Below are 26,827 nucleotides of genomic sequence, written 5' to 3' on the forward strand. Positions count from 1 at the left end.
CTATCCTAACAGCACATATGCTTTTCTGGAGCCGCACTGATTTCTGTTACTTAAAATGTAGCCATTAAATGTGCAGTTAAATTCCTTGCTTTTGTATTGCCCATAAATGACACGGAATGCTGTGCCTCCCCCTTAACTCTTCTATTCCCTTCATGAACTTTTTTTGTGATATGGGTTGTTGAAGCTGTTTGTGATAGCTACTGTATAATATCAGCTAAGGGGCTGAGCCATGACTTGGAAGAAGAGCTTCAGAGGAAGGAGACCATAAAGCTCACTGGTAGAGCAGATGCTTTGCATGTAGAAGGTCCTGATTCAATTGCAGGCATTTCCAGCTAGAAGGTCAGGGTAGGAAAGGCTTTGGCATGACACACTGGAGAAGTGCTGCCAACTGGATTAAATAGAGTCCCTTGCAAATAGCTTGGCCTGACAGAAGGCAGCTTTCTGTATTCCTAAAACTGGTGGAAAGGATTCCCAAGGTTAAAATGGCTAAACACTTACTTGCAAGTTGATTGACACAATTTGCACCAGTCCCACCTAAGTAAGTCTAGGCTTTTGAGGGGAAACACATATGATTAGAGTTTAGCACTGAATTGTTTCTAGTACAGCTAAATAAGTGCCTTTTAAAAAAGCTCAGCAACCTCCAGCTTGTTTTGAGGGTACTTGGCAAAGCTAAACTGGCTGCTTGTCAGTGCCATGTTGTTGTTGTTGAGTCGTTTAGTCGTGCCCGACTCTTCGTGACCCCATGGACCAGAGCACGCCAGGCACTTCTGTCTTCCACTGCCTCCCGCAGTTTGGTCAGACTCATACTGGTAGCTTCAAGAACACTCCAACCATCTCGTCCTCTGTCGTCCCCTTCTCCTTGTGCCCTCAGTCTTTCCCAACATCAGGATATTTTCCAGGGAATCTTCTCTTCTCATGAGGTGGCCAATATCAGGGCCATATTTCTCCTCAGCTGCGCTCAGACTCTTTTGCCCACTGAATCCTGTAGGGTACTGAAATCAGCTGCTCACATTATATTAGATGTGGAAGGTAACAAAATCCTATAGTTGACAGTAACCCGCAAAAGCCCATGGGCCACTATAGCCAATCATAATATATGGCAGTGAGGGACAATGTGGAAGGAAAGGGCTTCAAAGAACACTGTCACATTTATTCCCAGTGAGGGTCAAAAGTAACTGGGGAAAAGAGGGAGATGATTGTTGGCACACATGGAAATGAATCTGAAACAAGGCACATTGTTTTGACTCAGCCATACTGATGATATACCAGTAGGTCCTCAGAATTTTGTTTCCCAGACAATGACGTTTCTGGCTGATGTGTTCTTCTATTAAACCTGTTAATTCTGGATGCATGTACAGGTCTAGGCATCACCAAGTTTTATTTGACCTTACATGTTTCCCATAAACTGACTCAGGATTAGTACATTGTCATATTTTCTTTTCTTTTTTAGAAATAAATGGCCCTATACATTTTTAAAAACATAAAGTCTTTTCAGGCCACAGCAAGTAAACATATTTGTTACAAGAAATTAAACCCCTTATGTGGCAACCAGTATGTAAAAAAAGAGTATTGTCTGCAACATGTAGAAATGTTTTATAGTCTCAGGGCCAGTAGTTACATGTTTGACAACTCAATGCATCAGTTGTAGCAGGCTGCAGACAATAAGAAAAGATGCCTTATATCAGCTTTTTTAAAAAGAAAATCATAAGATGAGCACATTATTATCACTAGATTTACTTAACTCAAGTTGAGATGTTAATTCTTTGCACTCAGGGACATGAAAGGCATCTGTGACAAGTCTTGTCAGGCAGGCTTTTCCACTGAAGGAAGGAAGCCAAAAGAGTTTAACTCATGAACATTGGGAAGACTGTGTTGTGAAAGCATTTTTAATTGATACTCTTGTCCTACCAAGTATTCTAAAACCACTTCATTGTTTATAGATGTTAGTCATATTATGGGAGCAGTTGTATTCAGTTAGGAGGCTGTGGCCTTTCATTCAATCACATGCATACAGTCTGATTCTTGATCAAGATTTCAAGATTCTTGATTCTTGAAACACTAAGAAAAGCAAACAAACAGACCCAGACATATCACTTCAACCTATTTAAGGACTAGCAAATCAGTCTATTCTCAGTCCATGTCACTTTCACATCTATTCACTCATGTCTTTTTCATTCCATTTCCACATTGATTTGTCAACTATATTAAAAGAATCAGTCTAATACTCATGGGATCTGAAACTAGGTAGTCCTTGTGTATTTACTGATTTCTGAAATGTGAGAGGCCCATCAGTATTGGCATTCCACTGGCTCCAGAAGACACACCTGTCTGGGAAAGCATTGCTCTGAAATTGAACATCTGATCTTACTGTTTTAAATGGTTTTTTAAAAATGTTTCAATTGTCATTCTTTTTAACCAGTTTGCTTTATTGTATATTTAAATTAAGGATGTTTTAATGCTCTGTATATTAATTAGATATGGGTTTTATAATGGATTTTATAGTTGTAAACTGCTTAGAATGCATATTAGCATATAAGTGGCATATAAATTAATAACGTTGATATAATAATAATAATATTAATATACTATACATGTTCTATTATTATTAATATTATGCATTGTCCTTAAAACCAGGTTAAATATCAGGGAACCAAGCATTTTTAGTTATAGTAATAAATAAAGGAACACATGTTAATTTCTATCTAGTTTAGATGTTGATGTTGTAATTTATCACTTATAGAGTGCCTAAGGTTTTCTAAGAGCTGCACAGAGATTAAAAGCTAAGGCATTCTCTACCCACAGGCTCACCATGGGGGGTGGAAAGACAAGCAAATTCAGAAGCCAGTTCTTGGAGTTATGAAATCTGAACAGTATTGTCTGATCTAGACAGATGATCCCTCCCTGCCTTTAAGCTCACATGCACACACACAATCCAACAACCCTTAGTCCTCTAGCAGTTCTAGAGCAGCTGGGAGTTAGAGCCATGCTAAGACAATATCTTACCCTATTCAAAGGGCCCAGCTGTACAAAGGGGTGGCAGGAAGGGAAATCTCATTGTCCAGTGAAGGCAGTTGCTGCCACACCTTAGCTTGTTTCAAAAAGCACAATGAAAGCAATGAAAAGAGAGCAAACAGACAGTGAATGCTGCATTCATCACCTACTGCTTATCATGGCATTGCTCCCAAAGACACCCTCATAAAGGCTACGCTGGAAGGCACCAGTCAATGTTACAGTTTTCGCAACAACTTTGGCAATGACACTTAATCCATCTGCTGTCTTCTACAAACACTGCATGAGCATACTGCCAGGAAGCAGCCACAGTGCCACCACCAGCATAGCCATAGCTCAATGGGAAGAAAGAACCCACACTCATATATTTATTTCTTGTTATTTAAAGGATTCTCAGACCCCCTTTCAGCCTAAACCTTTGAGGTTACTCTCAGAAAAATGAAAAATTATTTGCTTAAATAAACTTCTAGAGGCATTTTCAAAATAGAAGTGGGCAGACATGTTTTGGGTGTGCCAAGTCGAAATCTGCTGCATGCCAAGCTGCATGGCTGCAAATGAGTTAAAAAGACTTAAAGGTTGTACATTTCATGTCCAGGAATTCCACGATCCTATGTGGCCACATCTTTGATCTAACATGACTGCCACTGATAATAAAATGGAAAATTTAAGAAAAACACACCAATTGAGCTACCTATTGCCTTGCAATCATCCTGTTGTATCCAAAATGTCAGCCAAATTAACGTCATTACTGTAATCAAGTCTTGGATTCCTGCATAAGCTCCAGAGCTGCTCTCAAGCAGGGTTCTGATCCTTTGGCAGTCAAGTCCAAGCAGCACTAGAGCAAGACTTTGGCCAGGGGAAAGGCAGAGGAAGACAGGCCACCATTCCAGTGACAGCAGTTCAGTCAATTCCATAGCCAAGTGGCTGGAAGGAAACATTGTAGAACCTATACAATTGACAATTGACATTGTAGAACCTATACAGTTTCCCCAGGAGAAAGGTTCAAGGGCCACCTGAAGACCACTGTTTATATTCAAGCAGTGCTACTAAAATTGCATGACCACATCTCTAAGTATTGTCGGTGTTGGCGTAACAGGAGAAGCTTCTTGCCCAGGAGCCTGAGAGACTTGAAAAATGAATAGGGCCATCTAAGCTAATGGAGGGTGTAGGAGCCAAGTCCACTGCTTCCTTCAACAATATTAAACAATATAAAAACTGGATCTACAATTGCACTCAAAATTCATTCACGGTGAAATTAGGGAGACCATTTTGCAAAATATTCTCTAGGGGAGGTCTAAGATACTCCATTAGTTCAGGCTACTGAACTTTTCCTTGAAAATTTGTCAGAACATTGTCTTATGATACACTTCGCCTCATCCCTACTTTTCAAGTCATAACTTCCTCTTCTTTCCCTTCTTTTTTGTTTTGCTTTTAACCCAGTGGCATTCTCACAGCTGGAACATTTGTTTGTTCGTATAACCATGCCATTTTATTTCTGTCTACTACTACGCTTAGCAAATCTGTGGCAGCTTCTGCTTTTTGTCATTTATGTTAAAAGAGAAGAAAGCAAACCATTCAGAAATTTAGAGTAAAGAGTGCAGAAGACTCTTTAAACCCCAAATAAAATAGAAATATTTCAATTGGAGAGAGAAATGAGTTGCTAGTACACAATATATTGTAAACAAACAATCAAGTAAAAATAATGTTTCAATTGATTCAAAGATAATACAGTGGTACCTCAGGTTACAGACGCTTCAGGTTACAGACGCTTCAGGTTACAGACTCTGCTAACCCAGAAATAGTACCTCGGGTTAAGAACTTTGCTTCAGGATGAGAACAGAAACCGTGCTCTGGTGGCGCGGCAGCAGCAGGAGGCCCCATTAGCTAAAGTGGTGCTTCAGGTTAAGAACAGTTTCAGGTTAAGAACGGACCTCCGGAATGAATTAAGTACTTAACCTGAGGTACCACTGTACGTCAAGGCTCTCTTCGTGCTCTTTGTTAGAAAAAGTAAAATCCCATCTGAAGTTTTTGACACGTGTGATGGCTGTAGTAGATTATGGCATTAGTAGCTGTAGCAGGGACACAGGTGGTGCTGTGGGTTAAACCACAGAGCCTAGGACTTGCCAATCAGAAAGTTGGTGGTTCGAATCCCCGTGACAGGGTGAGCTCCCGTTGCTCGGTCCCTGCTCCTGCCCACCTAGCAGTTCGAAAGCACATCAAAGTGCAAGTAGATAAATAGGTACCACTCCGGTGGGAAGGTAAATAGCGTTTCTGTGTACTGCTCTGGTTCGCCAGAAGTGGCTTAGTCATGCCGGCCACATGACCCAGAAGCTATCTGTGGACAAATGCCAGCTCCCTTAGCCTATAGAGTGGTCAGGGGTACCTTTACCTTTAGGATACAGTGCCATAGAAGATGGGTGGCTTGAATCCTGATCCTTAGACACTTTGCTTTAACAAGATCATGTGGGATTTGACCATTTAGAGCAGGGGTAGCCAACATGGTGCCCTCCAAATGCTTTTGGATTCCATCTTCCATCATCCCTACCCACTGGCCATGCTGACTGGTAGTTAAAGTCCAATCACATCTGGAGAGTACCACATTGGCTACTCCTGCACTAGAGCATTTTGAGAAACACTGGCCAAGTGTAGAAAGTTAAATTGGTCAAGCCGTTAAAAGGGATCAAAACCAGCAAATAAGGGACTATGCAAGTAGAATTATAAACGGAAACAAAAATGAATGCATTCAGTGTCCCTATTGAAATAAATATGGTAAAAAATGGGCTGGCTTTATTCTAAGTTTAATTATATTTAAATTTATATCTGACTGCCATATTTTTCTGCTTAATTCAGTAATGTACATAACATCTGTCTTAATGTCTGCTTTAAAAAATATAACATTCAGCTGTTCTTTTATTATATTGACTTGATTGAGGTTAGTAGTGATGTTGCCACTGTGGGTTTTCACAATGTAGTATATGGTATATTTGAATAATAAACAATAATGCAACATCACAATGTTATGCGTATTTATTCACAAGTAAGATTGTCCCTAACACAAGATACATTTCAGAGTAAGCCAACTGCAGAATTCTCAATACTGAAAAAAAGTACCGTATTTTTCGCCCTATTGGACGTACCGGCCCATAGGATGCACCTAGTTTTCAGGGGGGGAAATCAAGGGAAAAAAATATGATTTCCCCCCTGCAACTCTAGGAGCAGCGGACAGGCTGCACGCAGCCTGTGCGCTACTCCAAGACCTTCTCCCTGCTTTTGCGGGAGGTGGCGGAATTCCCCCACCTCCCGCAAAAGCCCACAGGAGCCGTGCGCGACTCCTACGGGCTTTTCGACCAGGAGGGAAAAGGGACTGAAACGGCCAGTCAGTCCCTTCTCCCTCCTCGGGGAAAAGCCCCCAAGAGGGGCGCGCTCTTCAAAGGGTGCGCGGCTCCTGCGGGCTTTTCCACGAGGTGGGGGAATTCCCCCGCCTCCTAGAAAAGCCAGCAGAAGCCGCGGAGCCCCTTTAAAGAGCGCGCGGCTTTTGCCTGCTTTTGTGGGAGGTGGGGGAATTCCCCCATCTCCCGCAAAAGCCCACAGGAGGGTTGGAGAGTAGCGGGATGGCGTCGCACGCCTTCCCGCTGCCCCCCATCCTCTGGGGCTGGCAATGGGGGAAGCGCTGCTTTCCCCCCCGCCAGCCTCCAACCCTGGTTGGAGAGTAGCGGGAAGGCGTCGCACACCTTCCCACTGCACCCCATCCTCTGGGGCTGGCGATGGAGGAGGCACTGCTTTCCCCCACTGCCAGCCTCAAAGAGTAGACTCTCCTGGCTTCAGCGGAAGCAACGCAAAGCCTCCGGAGCGCAGGCTTCGGAGGCTTCGCATTGCTATCGCTGAAGCCAAGGAGCCTGCATTCACCCCATAAGACGCACACACATGTCCCCTTCATTTTTGGAGGGGGAAAAGTGCGTCTTATAGGGCGAAAAATACGGTAATTCATAAAATATATTTAATTGATTTATTTACAATCCCATATTGGTGTCTTCCAGGGATAAGATAATATGTATTAGATGGCAGTAGTTAAAGTAAATATGGTAACCTGTGTACACAATCCATCAGTTATTGCTACTTTTTAAACCTCTGTTAACCCAGTGATGGTTTGTTGAGGCAAAAGAAAGAATCTATGCCTGACGCAAAAGTTGACTGACATAACCTGGAGTAAAGAGGAATGTGAGTAGAATTCTGCTCATATGGTGATCCTGTTCCAGCTTCTTCTCTGTGTACCACCCCCAAAAAGCAACCCCTGAAGGCTGAGGAACATTCTGCAACAGTGTGGAATGCAGCCCATGGGGATGCAGCAAGAATAGGCCATAAGTAGGCACCTTGCATTAATACAAGGCATCTATTGATGTAAGCTATACTGTTTTCCTCCTTTTTAAAAAAAGTTTCTTTCCCTACAAAAGAGACTTCCATTCCCTATGTCTACCCGGTTTCTCAAACCACTTAAACATTTCTTTACAATTTCTGTGGGGTTGAACTCAGCTTATCACTGCAAGATGGCCATGGCTTTGTGTGTGTTTTTCTTTCCACGCACCCGAGCTACCTGCATCTTGATCTGAAAAAGCCCGGTGAAAGAATTTACCTCATGAACTGAAACACAGGAAACAGGGGAGGCTGACTGCCGAGCACCTGAGATTAGCGCAGTCAGTTTTTCTTTCTTTCTTTAAAAGTAAAAAGATTTCACTTAAAAAGAAACATGACCAGAAAAACCAGGAGCACAGTATGCAGCCTCCCAATTCTCTCCCATGAAGGGTTCAAAGATATGATTTGTAGAATGAAATAACAGACATCACAAACACCCGTTGGTCACCTTGGAAATAAAATAGTCACAAGAAACCCCTGTATCTCACCTATGAGCATTGCACCAATATTTCCTCTCTCCTTTCATAATTTTTAAATGTGATTTCTCTTGTGATAAATTGGTCAAGAAAAAATTCAGGGGGCATTTTTGGCACCGCATTAGTATACCATGCAGTAATGGCTTGGATTGACTTTATGTAAGAATATACTTGCCTCGCTAAGTTATCTCATTCTTTGTCATGTTGTATCATATATGTCTGTGCCTTCCTGAAAGGAAAGCTTTTAATTACCAATATGCCTGTGATATACATGTCGGTTCAGAGGTCAGCCTCACGGAGATCTATGGCAGCTGCTTCCAGGTAGGTGAGCATAGGATTTCAGCCTTAGACTCTTTCTGCAATAGTCTTAATTGGTTTTTATATGCAAACCATTGCTGTTGAATTGTACAATCCACTTTTGATTCACAGTTGCAGTTGGATGTACGGAATGACTTATTATATTCTTGCTTTTGTTGCTTGTGATATAACATAGCTGCTGCTTAACTTTCATAACATTTTCTTTGAAAACTTTAATGCCTTCATCATTGAAGATCGATGTATCTTCAGCTGCACCACCGTAACTAACCGTTTCTTCTTTCATTCCAATGCTAACACCTTCTAATGTCTGGCTGGCAGGATGATGAGGAGGGAATATGGGCCTAAGCGGTTCCTATAAGCCAAAGTTCCAGTTTTGTTTTGAGGGGTGAGATACCATTTTTATTCTCTATTTAGATGCAATTTCATATTGTCTGAACTGTGGGCTACATGGACAGGTCTATCTCATGAACATTAAATACCGTAAATGTTTTCGTGTCTATCTGGAGTCACAGGTTGACAATAGTTTTGAATAGTTGTGGATGACCATAATTAACTGTGATTATTCTGATTTGTAATGGTATGGTGCCATGTTATTGAAGATAAATGTAAGATCCCCACCACCACCAATTTATTTACATCCTTTATTGCAGTTATCAAGGTTTTTGCCTCCAGTCAGATTATACCAATGATGATGGTATGTAAATTGCACTGAAGTGTCTTATTTGGTGCAACTTATGAGATGGCCATCTCATTGGAAAATAATAATACTGCACAAGCAAAATTTGCCAAAAATAAAAATAAGGTGATTATTTCTGATGTAGGGGAAACAGCCACTTCTGTCCTGTAGTGCTCTAAAACAAATGGGGCACACTGAATTTTATAAACAGGAAGGACATCCCTTGTTATGTATTCAATATAGGAATGCTATTGTAGGTGGGGGAAGGGCACTCACAGAAGCCTCGCCACAGTGTACCAGTGCATATCACCCTGTGCTTTAAGTCTCCACACATTAGTGCGGTGAGTGGGGAATGCTTGCAGGAAGCCTTTTTGAGTTCATTTGAGTAGAATCCTCTGCTTGTAGCCCATGATAAAGCATGGTCCCTGCTCGCCTGAGGCATTCTGCTTAACTTCAAGGCAGTGCAAGTAGAAGCCCCTCTCAGACTTTTATCAACACAGGGATGACTGGGGACTTGAGTGTGCAAGGCAATGTGCACAGGAGTGGGGCTTCTATCCCCCCATCTACAGACACAAAGAAAATGCCTTTTATTCCTATGTTTAATGAAAGCATGGAAGTTGTGGAACGTTGGTGTATATTGACAGTTCTGACCTTTTGACTGGAAAATATTTTTCAAAGTATCATTGGGCATGGAGGTCAGCAGGGATCTCCAACCTTAGGCTGGCCTGGCTGGCCAAGCCCAAAATTGTAGCCTCCAGTCCCCACCTCTTCACCTAGCAAGCCCCTGATGCACTGGAGCTTGAATGACTGGAGGGAACGGTCTTTGTGGAAAGCATCTCTGAGAGTCTTCAAGTAGAGCGAAACACCCCCCCCCCCCCATTTTTTGTGGCTTGGCGGCCACTGAGCAGCACAGATTAATGAGGTAGTTGCCAGGTTGTTCCCGTGTGATTGAACCAGCCTTCCTCTCAGCTTTTGAGCTGGGGTGGTGACATGGATTTCTATGAAACTGCTAAGACAAGGAAGGGGAAAAGCTTGTACTGCTGTGCTACTCCCACATACTTCCTGTTGGTGCATTCTGGTGGAAAAGGTGGGGAATTGGGGGTGGCAGGAACACGGGCAATGGCAATGGGTGGAATTAAACTACAGATGCAATGATGCAGGATTGCTGGGGAAGCATCACAGAATAACTGATAAAGTGGGAGGATGTGCGAATGGGCCATTATAAATCTACTTCAAATGCACTTTTAATGTATCAATGACACGTTCCTGAATAAAACAGAAGTCTGGGTGGTCCCTTTGGCTTCGATCAAGCAGGAGTACGTCAGTGGGAAGATTAAAGGTTACTGATCCTTCAGTTCTTGTACAGTGTAAAATATGGGGCTGGTTAAGAATGAATTGCAACCAAGGCCATGTGTATGTTGACTGGAAGTTGTTGACTTAGTAACATTGATAATTTCTGGGCTTTATTTTCAAAGTGACACATATTTGTGTTCTTGTTAGAGAGGATATTTACGAACATATGGTGTGGCTATCAAAACCAGAGCAATATTTGAATGTATAGTTACATATTACAGATATAAATGCAAATTGTATGTTCTGTGAGATGTGCTACTAAATTTCACACAGAGAGGAAAGAGGACAATCCTATATACAGTTAAGCATGTGTAAGTGTCGCTGAAATTAAGATGTGTATATGCTTGCTTAATTGTCTGTTGGAAAATACCCAGGCTATATGTGGTGTTAAGGTTTGCCAGCACTTAAATTGTTATACTTTAGCTCCTGATTTTTCTCTCATCTACTGTTGAGAAATATATTGAAAAGGAGCCCAGCTTTGTTCATGTGATTTTCTACTAAATGTCTGCTGTTTGTTTTTATACAATACTATGTGTAATTATAAAGCTTTCCTTACGAAGGAGTTGTGCTACTGCAATAAGCATTCCTTTTGCTGCTTTCAAGCAACGGTCTGATTTTACATCTCATTGTGTGCACATGGATGCACAAAATAGATTTTTGTTTGCTTTCCAGGTGCAGAAGTATTTGGGCAAAACAGCCCATAGGATTCCATTCCTTTGTTGGGTTGCCAGTGTAATTTACACCATATTGTTTTATTCCAGAATCTTGATGAATATCTTTTTTGCTATGCCAACAGGAGCCTGGTATGAATCCAAAGCTGGAAGCAGCAGCTTTCATTTCCCCAGATTATTCTGAAATGTAGATTTATTTATTATTTCCCCCATTCTCCTTCACAATGGATGTGAGGCTTTCATAGCTTTGGCTAAGACATTAGACGTTTGCTGTAGTGACCCTTTCTCCTCCCCCAACCCACGAAGAGCACAAGCACTTATGTAGAACATAACTTTTACTGAGTAAATATTCTCAGTATTTATTTTGTTGTTGTTACAGGAGATAATCAAAATTTATCTGATGAAGTGCAATGGTTTTCTATGAGGTTTATAAGTTTAATTTTAGATGTTTTGTAAGCCATCTGGAGCTTTGGAGGAGGTGTGGTAAAAATGTTTTAAATGAATATAAATGTGAAGAATAGGGCATTGTGACCAATCTCTGTGTTATGATTCTGAGTCTATTCTAAGCCAGGCAGATGCAGAATTCTTGCCCACCAGCAGCATCTGGGGGAAGACCAGTGTTCACAGCTGCTGGGTCAGCAGGAATAGCTGAGAGTGTTTATTCCATCTAATGCTTGTTCCATGTTCTGCCGCACCAATTATATCTGGTGGATGTTATGTGATGGACTGTGTTTTAGTAAGGAAGAAGAGATACCCCATATTCAGGGCATCTAGGGAAGACTTTGTGATGCGTAACTGTTGAATCAGGTGAGGAGAAAGGATATAGACACCTTACAGCTATCTGTTCACCTGTCCACCACTCAGTTGAAGTTCTCACGGTTGCCATATCAATTACCCATTGGGCCTGCAGATTCTGCTTTTTCAGGTCACCAAAAGAGAAATCTCCTCTTATCCACAATTTAGTTCTGAATAACTATGTTGACCTGGCTTGCATCACTGAGGTCTTAGTGCAGTGGTAGATGAGAATAGTGACATTTATCTATCTCAGTTAAGCCCACCAGTTACCTGTACTCAGTGGTGCAGCAAGATAGACCCAATGGGGAGAGAGGTAGGGTTGCTATTGTCTATCATGATATTATATCCCTTGCTTGGCTCCCTACCCATCAATCCACTGAGTTTGAATGCCTTTATTTGATGCTGGGGATCAGGTACAGGGTATAAGGGACGTGGGTGGCGCTGTGGGTTAAACCACAGAGCCTAGGACTTGCCGATCAGAAGGTTGGCGGTTCGAATCCCCACGACGGGGTGAGCTCCCGTTGCTCGGTCCCTGCTCCTGCCAACCTAGCAGTTTGAAAGCACGTCAAAGTGCAAGTAGATAAATAGGTCCCGCTCCAGCGGGAAGGTAAATGGCATTTCCGTGCGCTGCTTTGGTTCGCCAGAAGCGGCTTAGTCATGCTGGCCACATGACCCGGAAGCTGTACTCCGGCTCCCTCGGCCAATAAAGCGAGATGAGCTCCGCAACCCCAGAGTCAGTCACGGCTGGACCTAATGGTCAGGGGTCCCTTTACCTTTACTATCAGAAACAGGACAGTGATTCTGTTTGTGTACTGCCACCCTACTGTTGAACAATCTTCCTGCCTGGACTTACTGAGGTGGCCCTACATTTACACTGGAGTCTCCAAGGGTTAAAAGTTGAGAGGGAAAGTGAAGAGGGTCAAATCTCTCTAGAATGTTTGTGGTTTGTTCAAAATCACAAAAAGAAGCTTATGAGAAAGTACCGTATACCATAGATAAAAAAATGTACCAACAGGACAATTTATTTTTAAAATAACATTAATATTTATTTGAAATCAAGTTTAATTGAAAAAGGTGGGTTTATATTTAGAAAAGGTTTTTAATACTGGGATGTCAGACCAATGCATTGTTTTGTGTTTTGTTTTTGTTCTATTACTAGGCAATTGCTTATGATAGCAAAAAGAAATGAGCAACCATAGCACATCTTTACATAAAATGTTAAACATATTCATATAATTTACATCCACAAAGTTATTAAGGAGGACTACTTGGTTTTGAAACCAAGCTTTGTAGCTAATTTCTTTGGTCTCACCATCATCTCTGGCCAACCATTATTACTGAGGAAGCACCTATTTTTAAAAAAAAAATCAGACATGAGGGCTTAAGGCAATGAAGGTTCTATCATACCAGCTTTAATTCTCTGGAAAAGCTATTTCAGCCTCAGGGAGGTGACTGAGCATACTGTGCGCAGACATGGATTTCACTTACCTTTTCAGAAGATGCCTTCGCAGAACCCTCAAACTGCTCTTTAAACTTCTGCAAGTTCAAGAAGCAATTTGCAAATTGACACAAGCTCAGTTTAAAAGGGAACCTGGGGGGCATTTATCCTGCTGAAAGCTCTCAACTCAGGAGATGTTTTAAGGGAAGTTTGAGGCTTCTTTGAGTAGAACTTCTAAAAACGTAACTCTGAGAAAATGTAGGTGTGCGTCCAGAATGTGTGTGTGTTCCCTTCTGGATCACATCCTGTACCTCGCATTAAATTGAACAGATGGTTTCAGCTTCTAAAATGTAAAATCTCCCAAGAGGCTCATGAATAGATTGGACATGATCTTCAACAGACTTCTCCAATCCAGTGAAAAGAACAAGATTCCAAGAAACCAACTGTGTCTTGTGTATAATTAAATTCAGTTCATATTATATGAATGACAGACCTTTTTTATATTACCAGAGGGACACATTTACATAAAAAGAATAATGAAAATGAGAGAGAGAAACTATAGATGTTCACAAAAATGATCCATTCCTCTATTATTAAATGAAAGAGTGGGAAAAATAATTTTAGGATGCAATAATTTAATCTGCACTCCAAATTCATTTATTTCCTCTGTCCTTCTTGTACTTTGTTTCCAGCCACAAATTTTGGTTCCGGAAATGCATTATATTACATATTAATAAATACTCCATTAGATTTGCTGACACATTTGTTGAATTCAGAACACTTGTATTGTAGCACATCTTCATTCTCTCATGAGAGGATCATAAAGCAAGAAAGATTTAACTTATTAGCATGCTATTAATATGATAAATATTTATATAAGTATAAATATTTCCGCAGGCTCATTCGGACCTGCTTGTCTTTCAGAAGCAGAAACTTTACAATACAGTATATGTAAGTAACCCCCTGCTATATTACAATAATCCATTAGCTCCTTGCTTGTCAAAGTAACAGGATGTGCAGTCACTTTCAGTAATTAACTCGCCTGCACATCTTACGGAGAACTGTCAGAGCTGGATCCAGACTTCCCTGAAGTCTCTTGAAAAAGACAGAAAGTTTGCCTTGATCACTGCAAGAAGCATGTGGATGAATGCTGTATATCATAATTTGCTTGCTAAGTGCCACCTTGTCTAGGACTGGCATCAGAATTACTAATACCATTTGATCCATTAGTCCCCGCCCCCCCCCCCCAACACACACACAGATAGTACTCCGTTATGTATGTAAAGCTAAGTGGTTCTGAATGTTTATGACGCTGTGTTTGTAAGCCTGGTTTGGAACGTAGATTCAGTGGGATCATAACACTTAGATGACATATGATGAATTGAGCATCATTTCCCCCATAAATTCTTCTGAAGGCAGGAGTGCCAAACTAAGAAATACTTTTACATACCTATAAACCAGTAGGCAGGTTGCTTTGTGTGAGTACAAAAATAGGTTCAATCCGGGAGAACTTTTTATTGAACAGCTAAGTAAATCACACAAAAATTGAAAGCTGATTGTTCTCAGTATCATTCCCCCCCCCCCGGCCCCTGGGCAATCCAGACTTTTCGACTATTTGCAGGTTAGGGAAAGGAGTTCACAATATAAATCCTATGCTTTGCAATATATATTCTTCTGTCGGGTCTATTTCTTGTGTTGTTTTGATATGTAACTAGGTGCAATAGCAGCGCTGGTTGGTACACCTCCAGAAATGTCTCAGGATGTGGTGGAATTAACTACTGCTTTTCTTCTTTCATTTACCTTGAACTTCGACATGATTGCATGTTTGAGAAAAATACTCTGTACAAATTCCTGCTATGAAAATCTTTCTGATTACAAAGGGTGTTTCCCACTTGCCTTGTATTGTTTGCTGCTGGCACAGATATTGCTCAGAGAGATGACAAGCTTTTGCTTTTGAAGCAGAGTCACATTCTTTTAAAATGGTGCATGAACTACGTTTTTGAAGTCAGTCTACTTCAGTAAGAATGTATTTTACAGGACTTCTATCAGTGTGGCCTCTTAAACTCTGGGGTGCTGATTTTTCATCTGGAATAGTGATTCGAAACTTAATCCGCTTGAGTTTTGTGTTCAGATTTAATAGTACTTCACACCTCTTTCATTTATTATACATATAAACAGCCTATTTTCCAACTCTGGATAGGAAATTAAATCAGGAAAAGTTTTTTACTAAAAAGTTCAAGGAAAAAGGGTTTGGCTTAAAAAACCTTTTTGGGAGGGGGCAGAAAGAAGTTCCGAAATTGATGTCAGTTTGGGGATTTCCCCCCCAAAGGGTTAATGGAATGGGCTGACAATTTCCTCTGCCACAAGAGCAGGTTCCCTCTCCCACCATTTATGCCTAGAATGAAGCTTCTCTAACTAGATTTTCATTTACAGTGGTACCTCAGGTTACATACGCTTCAGGTTACATATGCTTCAGGTTACATACGCTTCAGGTTACAGACTCCGATAACCCATAAATAGTGCTTCAGGTTAAGAACTTTGCTTCAGGATGAGAACAGAAATTGTGCTCCGGTGGCGCGGCAGCAGCAGGAGACCCCATTAGCTAAAGTGCTGCTTCAGGTTAAGAACAGTTTCAGGTTAAGTACGGACCTCCGGAACGAATTAAGTACGTAACCCGAGGTACCACTGTACCTGGTAATTTCAAAAAGGCTTCTGTTATGCCAGGTTTATGGAAGCCACTCCTGTCTGTTTCTCACTTAAAGCCAAGCAGCAGTAAATGGTGGGGGGCGGGGTCTATATAGAGCATCAGCAACAGTACCCTCTTGCTGGTGGTGCATTTGCATACCTTCCAACACAATGTGGCCCAAATTTGGGACACCATCTTCCGGGTCTGCACTCCCGCACAAATCATGTGACCCGTGAGAGATTGCGGATCTGGAAAAATAGCTTTTGGGGGGCACGGTGCCCATAAATGCTCATTTTGGAACATCACACAAGATCATGGACCTTAAAAACATCGGGGGGGGGCAAGAACTCAGCCCCAAATGGTCACCATAAACTTTTGGGGGGGAACCAGGACGTCCCCTTTCTTCCAATGGTATGCATTTGCCAGGATGGAGCAGGGTGAGTTAGTAGTAGGGTCAGGGGCATGAGAATTAAGAAATTCCTCAGGTGGTGCAGCCTTCTTTTCCTTCAAGTTGTTTAACCAGTATTGCTGCGTGTTAAAGATAACAGAGATGAACTAAAGTAAAAGGAGAAGGCAGAGGGAGGCTACAACACTTATAAATACCGGCCCATAGGACGCACCTAGTTTTTTTGGGGAGAAATAAAGGGGAAAAATTATTTCCCCCCCCCCCCAGGTGCTCTGCGCTAATCCCGAAGCTTGGGGCGTGCGGAGCTCAGCACGCCCCAAGCTTCTGGGTGCCGGTAAGGTCTCCGCTAACCGTGGGAGAGCTGGGTCTCCCACGGCTAGCGGATACCTTCCTGAAGCCTGGAGAGCGAGAGGGGTCGGTGCGCACCGACCCCCCTCGCTCTCCAGGCTTCAGTGAAAGCCTGCATTCGCCCCATAGGACGCACACACATTTCCCCTTCAATTTTTGGAGGGGAAAAAGTGCATCCTATAGGGCGAAAAATACGGTACTAGTTGTTGGAAACTGTAGGGGGGGGTGCTATTCTGCTCAGGTCCTGCTTCTGGGTTTCCCATGGCGGTCACTGTGAGAACAGGATGCTGGACTAGATGGGCCTTTGGCCTGCTCTAGCAGGCTCTTCTTCAAATTAGCAGCTGTAGATCTCATACTGCAACATTTGGGAGAAATTATTGACTGTCTTCATTTCATAAAATCAGAAATGTTTTTGGCAACTTTTTTTAAAAACCCAATTTTTTTGAAAACGTTTATGGGAGATGCCAGGTTTGTTTAGAAGAGTTTGCCTCTGATTCATTCATTTATTTTTACCTGTCAAAAGTCAAAACTGAATTTGGCAGCTACACTTTGGGATCAGCATGCTTAGGACTGAATTTGATACTCGGCAGAACAGAAAATTAGTAAAACTTCACATTTCCAAATATGCTGTGTGAATGAAAAATTTGCACTGTCTGAACTGCTTTGTGGCATAAACATTAGTATTTTGATAAAAGATAAACTTGGAGCCCAGTCCCTGGAAAATGTGGCGGAACCACATTATGTTGGTGTGCTCAACTGGCGCAGAGACCATGGTAAAAGCTTATTCTATACAATTTCTGGAAATTGAGTCAGATCACCATTACGATGCTATTACCAAGATGCTTGTAGAGTGGACCCTGGCTTTGATGATAAAGGTATTAAAGGATTTCAGTCACACACCAACTTTATGTTGGCACTCCACATGTAACCAATGAAGCTGCTTATGGTTTCCAAAGAGCTCCTTCGACTGCAAATGCTTCCATATTCACACTAGAGTTATCCCCCTCCACTTCTCTTTTTAACCACAGCACTTGCTGCCTTAAGAGGCTCTTCCCAAAATTCACTTGAGCTTTGGGAATGCTTTTTATGCAGTGTGACGGATTTGGTTTTGGAAGGGATGCTTCTGGAACCTGGCTAGGCATGCAAAATCTACCACACAGAACTTAAAGTGCTGCATTCCTAAAAGGAAGCATGCAATCTGATCCCATGCATGTCATTTGGAAGTCAGTCCCACGGAGTCCAGCCAGTCTTACTTCCAAGTAAGTTTACTTTAGTCATGTGTGTCTTAAAACATTAAATTTAAGCAATTTCTTTTTCTAGATACAAGTGTTATATGTAAAACCACTTATTTTTATCATTTAAGATAAATATTTTTGCAGATTTTTTTTCAGATTTAGTAGTTTGGGGGTGGGGGGGAAGCATGACCATATTAAAACTAGTATTTGTAGCATTCAATGGAGTGGGTGAAAGCTGGAGGAAGGAGTCAGAACTGTCCAATTCATTTTTCTCATAAAGTGTGCGGATGCCAGTTCTGTTCAGAAAAGTATTGTTACAATATTGTTCGGAGACCAGAGGCCTTATAGAATGTGCAATTTTTCAAGTGGTATAAGTGTTTGTTATGTTGAAACTTTGCTATTATATTTGGGGTGGGAGGGAAACCCTCATGCAGAAATTAGAAGGGATTATTTATTATTACTCTTGCCAACCTAGCAGTTCAAAAGCACGCAGTGCAAGTAGATAAATAGGTACCGCTCCGGCGGGAAGGTAAGTGGCGTTTTCATGCTTCAGTTCTCCAGAAGTGGCTTAGTTATGCTGGCCACATGACTTGGAAGCTGTACACCGGCTCCCTTGGCCAATAAAGTGAGATGAGCGACGCAACCCCAGAGTCGTCCACGACTGGACCTAATGGTCAGGGGTCCCTTTACCTTTACCTATTTATTATTACAAGGAACACCACTGCTAGGCTTTGTTACCCATGGAGTATCTCTTGTGTGGCAGTTTTCTTTCTTTTATTCAATGTGCTCTGATGTTATGGCATCAACTCCAGAAAGCCGTCGACCCCCAAAAGTATTCAAACTAGAACTGCACTGATTTCCTGCCCCCATCCCCACCACATGGATTTTCAGGCTAAAATGTCCTGAAGAATACCATATGTATTTTTAACACGGCTGCTCACACAGCTTCTTTATCCCACTCTTCTGTTTCTCCTTCTCCGGTGCTAATTGGGATTCACATAGCAAGCACGGTGATGTCATGGTGCTATGTAGCCAATTGGGAATCACAATTGGGAAGCACGATGATGTCATGATGCTATGTAGCCAAACAGATTTGTAGCAGTGCTACTGCGGGCAAACAAAGCAGCATTGCCCACACTTGGGTGAGAGGAAACACAGGGACACATTCATTTTTTCATGCTTCAAGGGCAGCCCACAAAGTCACCCCCACTCAGCGTGGGAAGACGAGGAGCATGCTTGGCTGCTTTGGCAATTTGGGGACACATAGTCTTTACCCTTGTTCCCACAGAACGGGCAGCTTTGCCCTTGTGTAAACAATCCCCATAAATCGCTAGAAAGGGGGGGGGGCAGGTCGTGTGAGAAAAACATTTCAAAAGTACCCTCTGTTTTAGCTCACCTCTTCTCTGCAGCGCAGTCTAACACCTAATCCTTAAGCTGTTTGATCCCTTGGTGTTTCTTTGATGTTTTGAAGGACAACCCCCCTCCCATTAACTTCAGGCTGTTGGATTGGTGCCAGCAAATTACATTTTATTGCCATTGTGCTTGGATGCAACTCTAGTTGACAACCTCCCCCACCCACTGCTATAGGGACACAAGGGAAACAGCTGTTCTGTTTTGAGTAAAGATGGGTGAAGTGGACCTGTGACGTCACATCTGCTGACTAAATCCTATTTACCTTGTACCATTCTGCATGCGGTTCTTTACTTTCCTGCTTGTGAATTGAATGTCCTCAACCATTTGTGAGAGGCTCAGTGACTTCAGCTCTGAGATGCTATTCCTGCAAAAGCAAAACTGATAGTTAAATTACTTTTCAATTGGTGGAGCAGTACTTCTATTCAATTTCACTATCAGAGAGTCCATCCAGCCACTCAGGACTCAACTAGACTGGTAAAGAAAAAGCAATTCATATGTTTTGAATGTGCGATATAACATTGCACCACCAGATGGCAATGTGGAGTCCTGTTTTTCTCTACCTGTTTTCCCTGTTTAAGTTTACAACACTTTAAACTGAAACACTGCTTTGATATGTCTAGATCCAGCCTCACTCTTTAAAAACCGAAAACCAGCTTTTTATAACGGAAATGCAAGTACTGGCAATGCATACATTAGTTATTTTGGAAATATTTGGCTTTTTTATCAATTCCCTCATTTTATCCTATGACATCAAATGTGATGGGTTTTCTTGCCAATTGGCCATTTACATATATGCTTAGGTTAACAGCACTATTGACACTGCTCCCAGTTGGCTCAACAACACTTACATCTCACACCAAGTCCTGGCAGCACTCAAGATTAGGTCCAGGGCTGCTGACCCTCTGGTCAGTGCCATGACCATAGGGCTTAGTCATTTAGGGTATCTTGAAATTTTACCAAGGGTGATAGTTGGACCAGTTCTTGCAATACTGTATACATCCAAGAATGTTGTAAATCTTGCCCCTCCTATTGAAATGTCATCTTCTCTATTGTCCCTCATCTGAAACAGGGCAATGGATATGACATAGTAGGGAATGGTCCTTAACAAAAGAGAGGCTGTGGCATCTCTTCTTAATACTTGGAAGTAAGGCTGATGTTAGATTTCGTTAATTGTAAGAATCAAGCCACGTCTATGAGAAATTGGAATTAACTCATTTTATTGCATGTACAGAACTTTAAAACTAGGAACGTATTTGTTAGGTGGCAAATCCCAATGGGATTGAATTAAAGAATTATGCCGTCTCACAGATCTTAAATTTTTACTTTACAAGGATTTACTAAGGGTTTATGAGTTGCTGTAGTTCCCTAAAGCTTCCCAATTGTACCACTTCAGCTGCTGAGGCTGCCAAACAAGAACAGCTGGTAAATTCACAACCGTATATATTTCACGTAGATTTCCAGCCAAAACTCTCTGTCTCCTTGAGGGACTATCCAGTTGGGATTTCAATTTAGTCCACTGATGAAGATGCTCCTGGCTCTTTCAGTGACATTTATTCTTTAGAAGTTATTTCATCTCCTTTGCTTTTTGGTAGGCTCATCACATAGAGCAGACGTGTATTAAATAAAAAAATTAAAAGATTGTCCAGTAGCACCTTAAAGACCAACTAAGTTTGTTGTGGGTATAAGCTTTCAGATACGCTGAAACAGAAGTCACCCGGCCCTTATATATAGTGGGAGGGCCTTGTATGTTAGAAGTATGTGCGTATATAGAAATGAATGGTTCTACTTACTTCTTTCCAGATGATTCTTAATAAGTTTAGGTGGCAACCATGATAATTTATGTACGGAGGGGCTGAACGCATTACCTGGCTACAACCACAGAGTGGCAATGAAGGGTGGGAGGAAGTCCTACCTTCTGCTGGAGGTCCTTGCTTGGGAGTAGGGAGGAAATAAAAAGCTCTGTGGCTGTTTCCAGAGCATCCAGTTCAGGCTAATTGCCCCACTGACATATCCATGATGGTCACTGCTGGCAATTCCATGAGAACCATGTGTCAAACAGCTCTTTGCAACTCTGTTCCTTCTCCTTGCTACAACAATGCATTATGGTTAACAGAATGGGCACTTTCCCTTTCAGATGTTCTCAGTGTCAGCACTTAGGTCTTCATGGAATACTCTGCCACTAATCACAGAGAGCCATAGAACTGATAGGTCTCCAGCCACCTGAAACACTTGTCACTACCTTTTGCCAGAATATGTGTGTTCCAGTGCTGCTGATGGTGGTGGTAGTGGGAGAGTTACCTTCCTGCTTGGCAAAGAACATTTTCGTCGTCATCATCATCATTGTTAAAAGAACTCACATACCGCATTATATTTCAACAAGATTACGTGAAGGCAGTTCAAGTGGATAGCTTGGTTGGTTAGAGAGTGGTGCGGATAACGCCAAGGTTGCAGGTTCAATCCCCGAATGGGACAGCAGCATATTCCTGCATTGCAGGGGGTTGGACTAGATGGTCCTCAGCGTCCCTTCCAACTCTGCAGTTCTATGACTCTATAAACAGCCAAGAGCCAGATAACAAGAATAAAACTAATTCTGAAAATATAGCTATATTATGATAATATAGCTACTTGTAATGAAAATGCACAAGAGATTGAACCATCCAGAGTTAAAATATATCACAAACAAGCCCATTAAAACAGCAAAGCAGTTTAAAAAGATGACCGTCCTGCTTTGATCGTTGTCTGAAGTCAGGAGATCAGGGAGATGCTTGTCTAAACAGGTGTGTCTTCAATTACTAGTGGAATGCCAGTACTGATGCCCCCCTCCATCTTTCAGCAGGGAGAGCATTCCACAACGCTGGTGCCAGCAGTAAGAAAGCCCCAGTTCCTTGTTACCAGTTCATGATAATAATCTGGCCATGGAAAAACTAACTGGGTTCCATTAGTTGGTCTTAGTTGTCCTTACAGGGCAGTGGAGGGAGGAATGGTGTTTCAGGTAACCTGGTCCAGAGCTGTATAGGACTTTGATTGTGAGTGAAAAGATCTTAAAACTGGTTTGGTACTTAACAAGCAGCCAGTGCATATCCCTTAGCACAGCTGATGAGAAGCACCACTCAGCACCCAGCCTGCAGCAGTCTGCACCAGCTGCAGTGTCTGGACCAGCTGCAAGGGCATAGTAGAACCTGTACCCAGTTAAAAAATACGTTATATATCCCCTTGAGTAAGCCAGTGCTTCAAGTGTGTTGACATTCCTTGCAGCACACTAGTTGTATTAAGATAATAAGGGAAGCCTCCATCGACCGGGCGACAGTTCTCTTTGAAGCACCATTTACAGGGGCAAGGGGTAGGAAAGTTATAGTTTTCAAAAAGGAAAAAGTTATCAAATACAAGGTGTTTTTTTTAAAAAAGAAAATATTAAAAAGAGCTGAAAGGCAAAGATTCCCCCCCCCCCCAATGTTCTTTGATTGATGTAAGGCATCGTGGCAAAGAGCTGACAACTAGCTAAAGAGCTAAAATGTTCAATAAAGTTCACTACTGGGAAGCTAAATAATTGCCTTTCAGAATAATTTTTTACCTGCGTGCTCCTTTTGGTTAGAGATTCATGGGCTTAAAAAACAAAACAAAACCCAAACCACCCAATTTTATGCATTGCTACTTCAGCTTGCCAGTCAAACTTTGATCTTATTTTGAAGTGTTCAAAAGCTGTCCATGTTGCAAGATTTTGGAAAATCTGATCTTACAGGTTTAACTTAAATATTGTTTCCATTTTGAAGTCTGTCATGTGGGTGCACCACAAAGAGTGTTTGGTTTTAGCCTTGATGCCTTGGGTGGTAGTATGCAATAAGTAACAAAATACTGGGAATAAAAGAAATGTCCTGAAATGTATCCCTCCAGCTATTGCCCAGTTGAGAGACAGAGAGAGAGAAAGAAAGAGACAGGATGTAAAGTAAAACCAGCGTTTCTCCCTTTGATCAAAGGAGAGATTCTCCCACCACCCAGCAGGCGATTAACACATAAGTAAATTCTCTTGTAAAAGCCATTGACTGGAGAAAAGCAAGTATCTTCTTAGCACCTAGAAAGCAAACTTTGCTTATCCGGTATGCAGCTTTCAGTGGGGAAAAAAAGAGCATTCCCTTTCCAAGTTCAGGGTTATAAGTGAGGCTTAGTTGTCTCAAAATACTGTCTGTCAGCAAAGTGACTTATTTCCCTATATAGTTTGTCTCTGGTGTTATATGACAGCTGCTATGTTTCTAAAAGGGAAAACAGTGAGTTAGTTCTCCTGGCTGAAGCGCAGAACTGATGTTGAAATTCAGTTGGCACAACCTATTTACATGTATTTTCATATTTATTTTCACTATTGGCAAATGACATTTCGCATTCAGTGCATTGTATTTGGTGGGATGAGTGGAATAATCGGTTCCATTGTGGCGCTGTTTGCAGCCCCTTTTTATTATGTAGCTTTTTGAAGTACTGGTAAGTATCCTGACACTTGCCCTTGACTTGATGTCATAACTGTCAATCATTTGCTGCCATAAGTGGCCAGGCAATGTCCTGAATGTCCTCCGGACAATTCTTGTTTGCATTTCTGTTACAAAGGGCCTGCCATTGTTATTACACCTGCTAGTGTTCAGTGTCACTGACCTCTCATTTAACGCACAATCAAGGGTGTGTTTTTTTAAAAAAAGAATTAAACTGGCACCCAGCCCACTTAAATTAGAAAATTTGTCATGCACCACTATCTGCAACCACGAGAAGAGGACAAGAATATTACAAATGCCAATCCACTGGAGTATACCCTTGATACTGTCATGTATTGTTCACTGATTTTTCCCCCTGAACACCCTTGCCTTTTCAAGTGAATGATGTCATACGTACCCAAGGGCCAGGGTCATTTTTGTTCTTGTTTTGGGTATTATTATCTGTGTCTCTGTCTATCTGATTGTAATTAAGATAATAAGAGAACACAATGGGAGGAATTCAAGGTAATGCTAAGCAGCTCACTCTATCAGCTCAAGCATTTTTGCTTGTCTGATAGAATGATCTTCTCCCTCTGCTCTGCTTATTGGGTTTATTATCCCTCCCTCCCTCTGTTTATTGGGATTATTATTATTATTATTATTATTATTATTATGTGTTTTTATATTGTGATTTTATGCTGTAACCGCCATGAGACTTGCTGGTATAGGACGGTATACAAATATAATCAATAAGAATAAAAAAATACAGTGGTGCCTCGCAAGACGAAATTAATTTGTTCTGCGAGTTTTTTCATTCTGCGAGTTTTTTCGTCTTGCGAAGCACCACTGTGTATTGACAGTTTCCCATAGGAATGCATTGGCGGTTTAAAAAAAAAAGATGTTTCGTCTTGCGAAGCAAGCGAATAGGGAAATCCGTCTTGCGAAGCAACTCAGAAAACGAAAAACTCTTTCGTCTTGCGAGTTTTTCGTCTTCCGAGGCATTCGTCTTGCGAGATACCACTGTAATACTATTCTGGGGGTTCTCCCAACTGCAGGGTATGTTTGCAGGGGGCACATGGGGGGAGGAGAGGGGAGAAAAGCCCTGTTATACTAGCAGAAGTCATTGTGTTAGCAGAAGTCATTGCTGAATCTGGCCCATTGTAAATGACAATGGAATGAAGTGTGGAAGTTAGCATTAAGTCAAAATAGGGAACTGGTAAGAAACAGTTCGATAGAAAAGCTGCTTAAGGTGCACCAGTAGAGCACTGAAGGGGGATCATGGCCATTATTGACTCTTTTCTGATGAGTATGGGGAACTAATCTCCACTGACATTAAAATGTGCAGTTTATGCATGGGTTGAAGGAAGAGCCTCCTCCATCTCTTGCTCTGTTGAGTGTGTGATGGCCTGATCCATGTAACCATTATTGCTCAAAATGAGGGTGTGCCATAAAGATCACACAGACGGTACAGATCAGCCCTATGGGGATATTTCGGGCTGTGTGCGCATAGATCCATTTCCACGTTAACTTCAGGACACATGTGCCAGGGGGATCATGCTACTTCTCCCTTACTTCTCATAGACTTGACATGCTTTCAGATTGGTGCAAACAAGGCAAAAGACTCTAGGCGAACATTTTGAGCAACTTGCCATTGATAGATTTTTTGGTATGGAAAAGTTCAGAAAATTAGTAATTATTATCTGTTTTGTTGCATGCTGTTGAGGAATGGAAATTTTATTCTGCTAGTGATTTATTTTGGGGAAATTGTATAAAACAAATTATTATTTAATTCTTTCACCAGCTGCATTTGCATCATAGGTTTATACCCTGGAGAATGGCTCTTGAATGTAAATCATTGCAGCAAGATTTTGGCCTTTCCACTGCTAAGAATCAAACACAGCGAGGAAAGAAGAACATATAGGAAGCATAGAGCAACCCAGAGTTCCTGTTTAGGGATAGAGCTCCATTTTTATGTTGAACTTAGATCAATTGTTTTATTTAAAAAAGCTAAATTCTCCAATGAACTTCCTTTAGTGATGAACTACATCAATACAATTACATAGTTTGGCACATCTGGTAATTAAATATTCATTTATTTATCTTTTAATGGCTGTGTTCAAGGATTCCCCACCCCCATCTTACCATTGGATAGAATTATGATCAGTTTTGCAGCTGTAGATTCTACACACGACCTTGACTGTTGCAGCAATTAGGAACAATTGGAATGTATTTAAACTTGATTTTGATAAAGTAAGAATGACAGACACTGGTTTTCAGCTAAAGATCCTCCTAGTAACTGTTTCCTCACAATGATGTACTTTTCATTGTCTTTCCATGCTTTTCTGTTACACTGCTAGAGGACTTTAGCTCTTAAAATCTTATATGGGATGAGATTGTTCATTGGTAATTTGACAATATGCAAGTGAAGATCAGAAGGGGAATTTTAAATGATGTAAGTCACCCAATTTGGTTGAAGCGTGACTTGTGTGCTAGACTAGAAGAGAAGTTTACACATCTTAAGTAGGTTTTTTTTTATTAAATATCTTGATTCAATTATTTACACTTGTTACCCAACTCATTATGAGGAATCTGAGGGTAATGTAGGGGTAAAATCAGTGCTCCCAAATCAGAAAAGCATGAAACTGAATCCCTGTAGATCTTTTTGTTGTTGTTCTGCGATCCATCACAATTTGTATCTAAAAGCTTCTTGACATTAAAGACCAGGTGAGTGTGTTGAGCAAAGGGAATTGAGGAGGCTGGGGGCGGGGGGGGGGGATATCTCCTATCCACATTCAGTTCTTTGAATGTAAAAGCGTTTTGGGGGGGGGGGTAACAGCCAGCAAGTATTAAATGGGTACATTTGATAAATGCAACACACACACCTTGAGTGATTTAACTCCAGTGTCCAATAGCCAACTCAAATAATATATATATAAGTAACACCTCCAAAGATGCTTTAAAAAGTGCAGTTCTGCAGCTGTGAGGCAGCTACTAAGAATGCACATACTCTTGCTGTCAGATTAAAATCTATTGTGTCCATATATAAACCTCTATAATCACACAAAAATGTGTAGAAAATGTGTCCTAGGAAAGCAAAGGGAAACTAAGGAAAGAGGCCCAGAAGCAAAAGGCCCTATAC

General features: G+C 41.5%; 1 protein-coding gene across 12 annotated transcripts in view; it reads left to right on the plus strand.

The window, feature by feature from the left end:
* Positions 1 to 26,827, plus strand: part of ERC2 (ELKS/RAB6-interacting/CAST family member 2) — a 521,838-nt gene that overhangs the window by 372,432 nt on the left and 122,579 nt on the right. For 4 of the 12 annotated variants that reach the window (XM_083420965.1, XM_083420969.1, XM_083420964.1 and 1 more), the window contains one exon: positions 8,532 to 8,598. The exons of the other annotated variants lie outside the window; for them this stretch is intronic. In XM_083420965.1, coding sequence (XP_083277091.1) covers positions 8,532 to 8,558 — 27 coding nt within the window. In that variant the 3' untranslated portion in view covers positions 8,559 to 8,598. The remainder of the gene's footprint in view (positions 1 to 8,531; positions 8,599 to 26,827) is intronic. 12 annotated transcript variants of the gene reach the window in all.

Source organism: Podarcis tiliguerta (assembly GCF_965153285.1).
Source record: "Podarcis tiliguerta genome assembly, chromosome: 2".
NCBI classification, from domain to species: domain Eukaryota; kingdom Metazoa; phylum Chordata; class Lepidosauria; order Squamata; family Lacertidae; genus Podarcis; species Podarcis tiliguerta.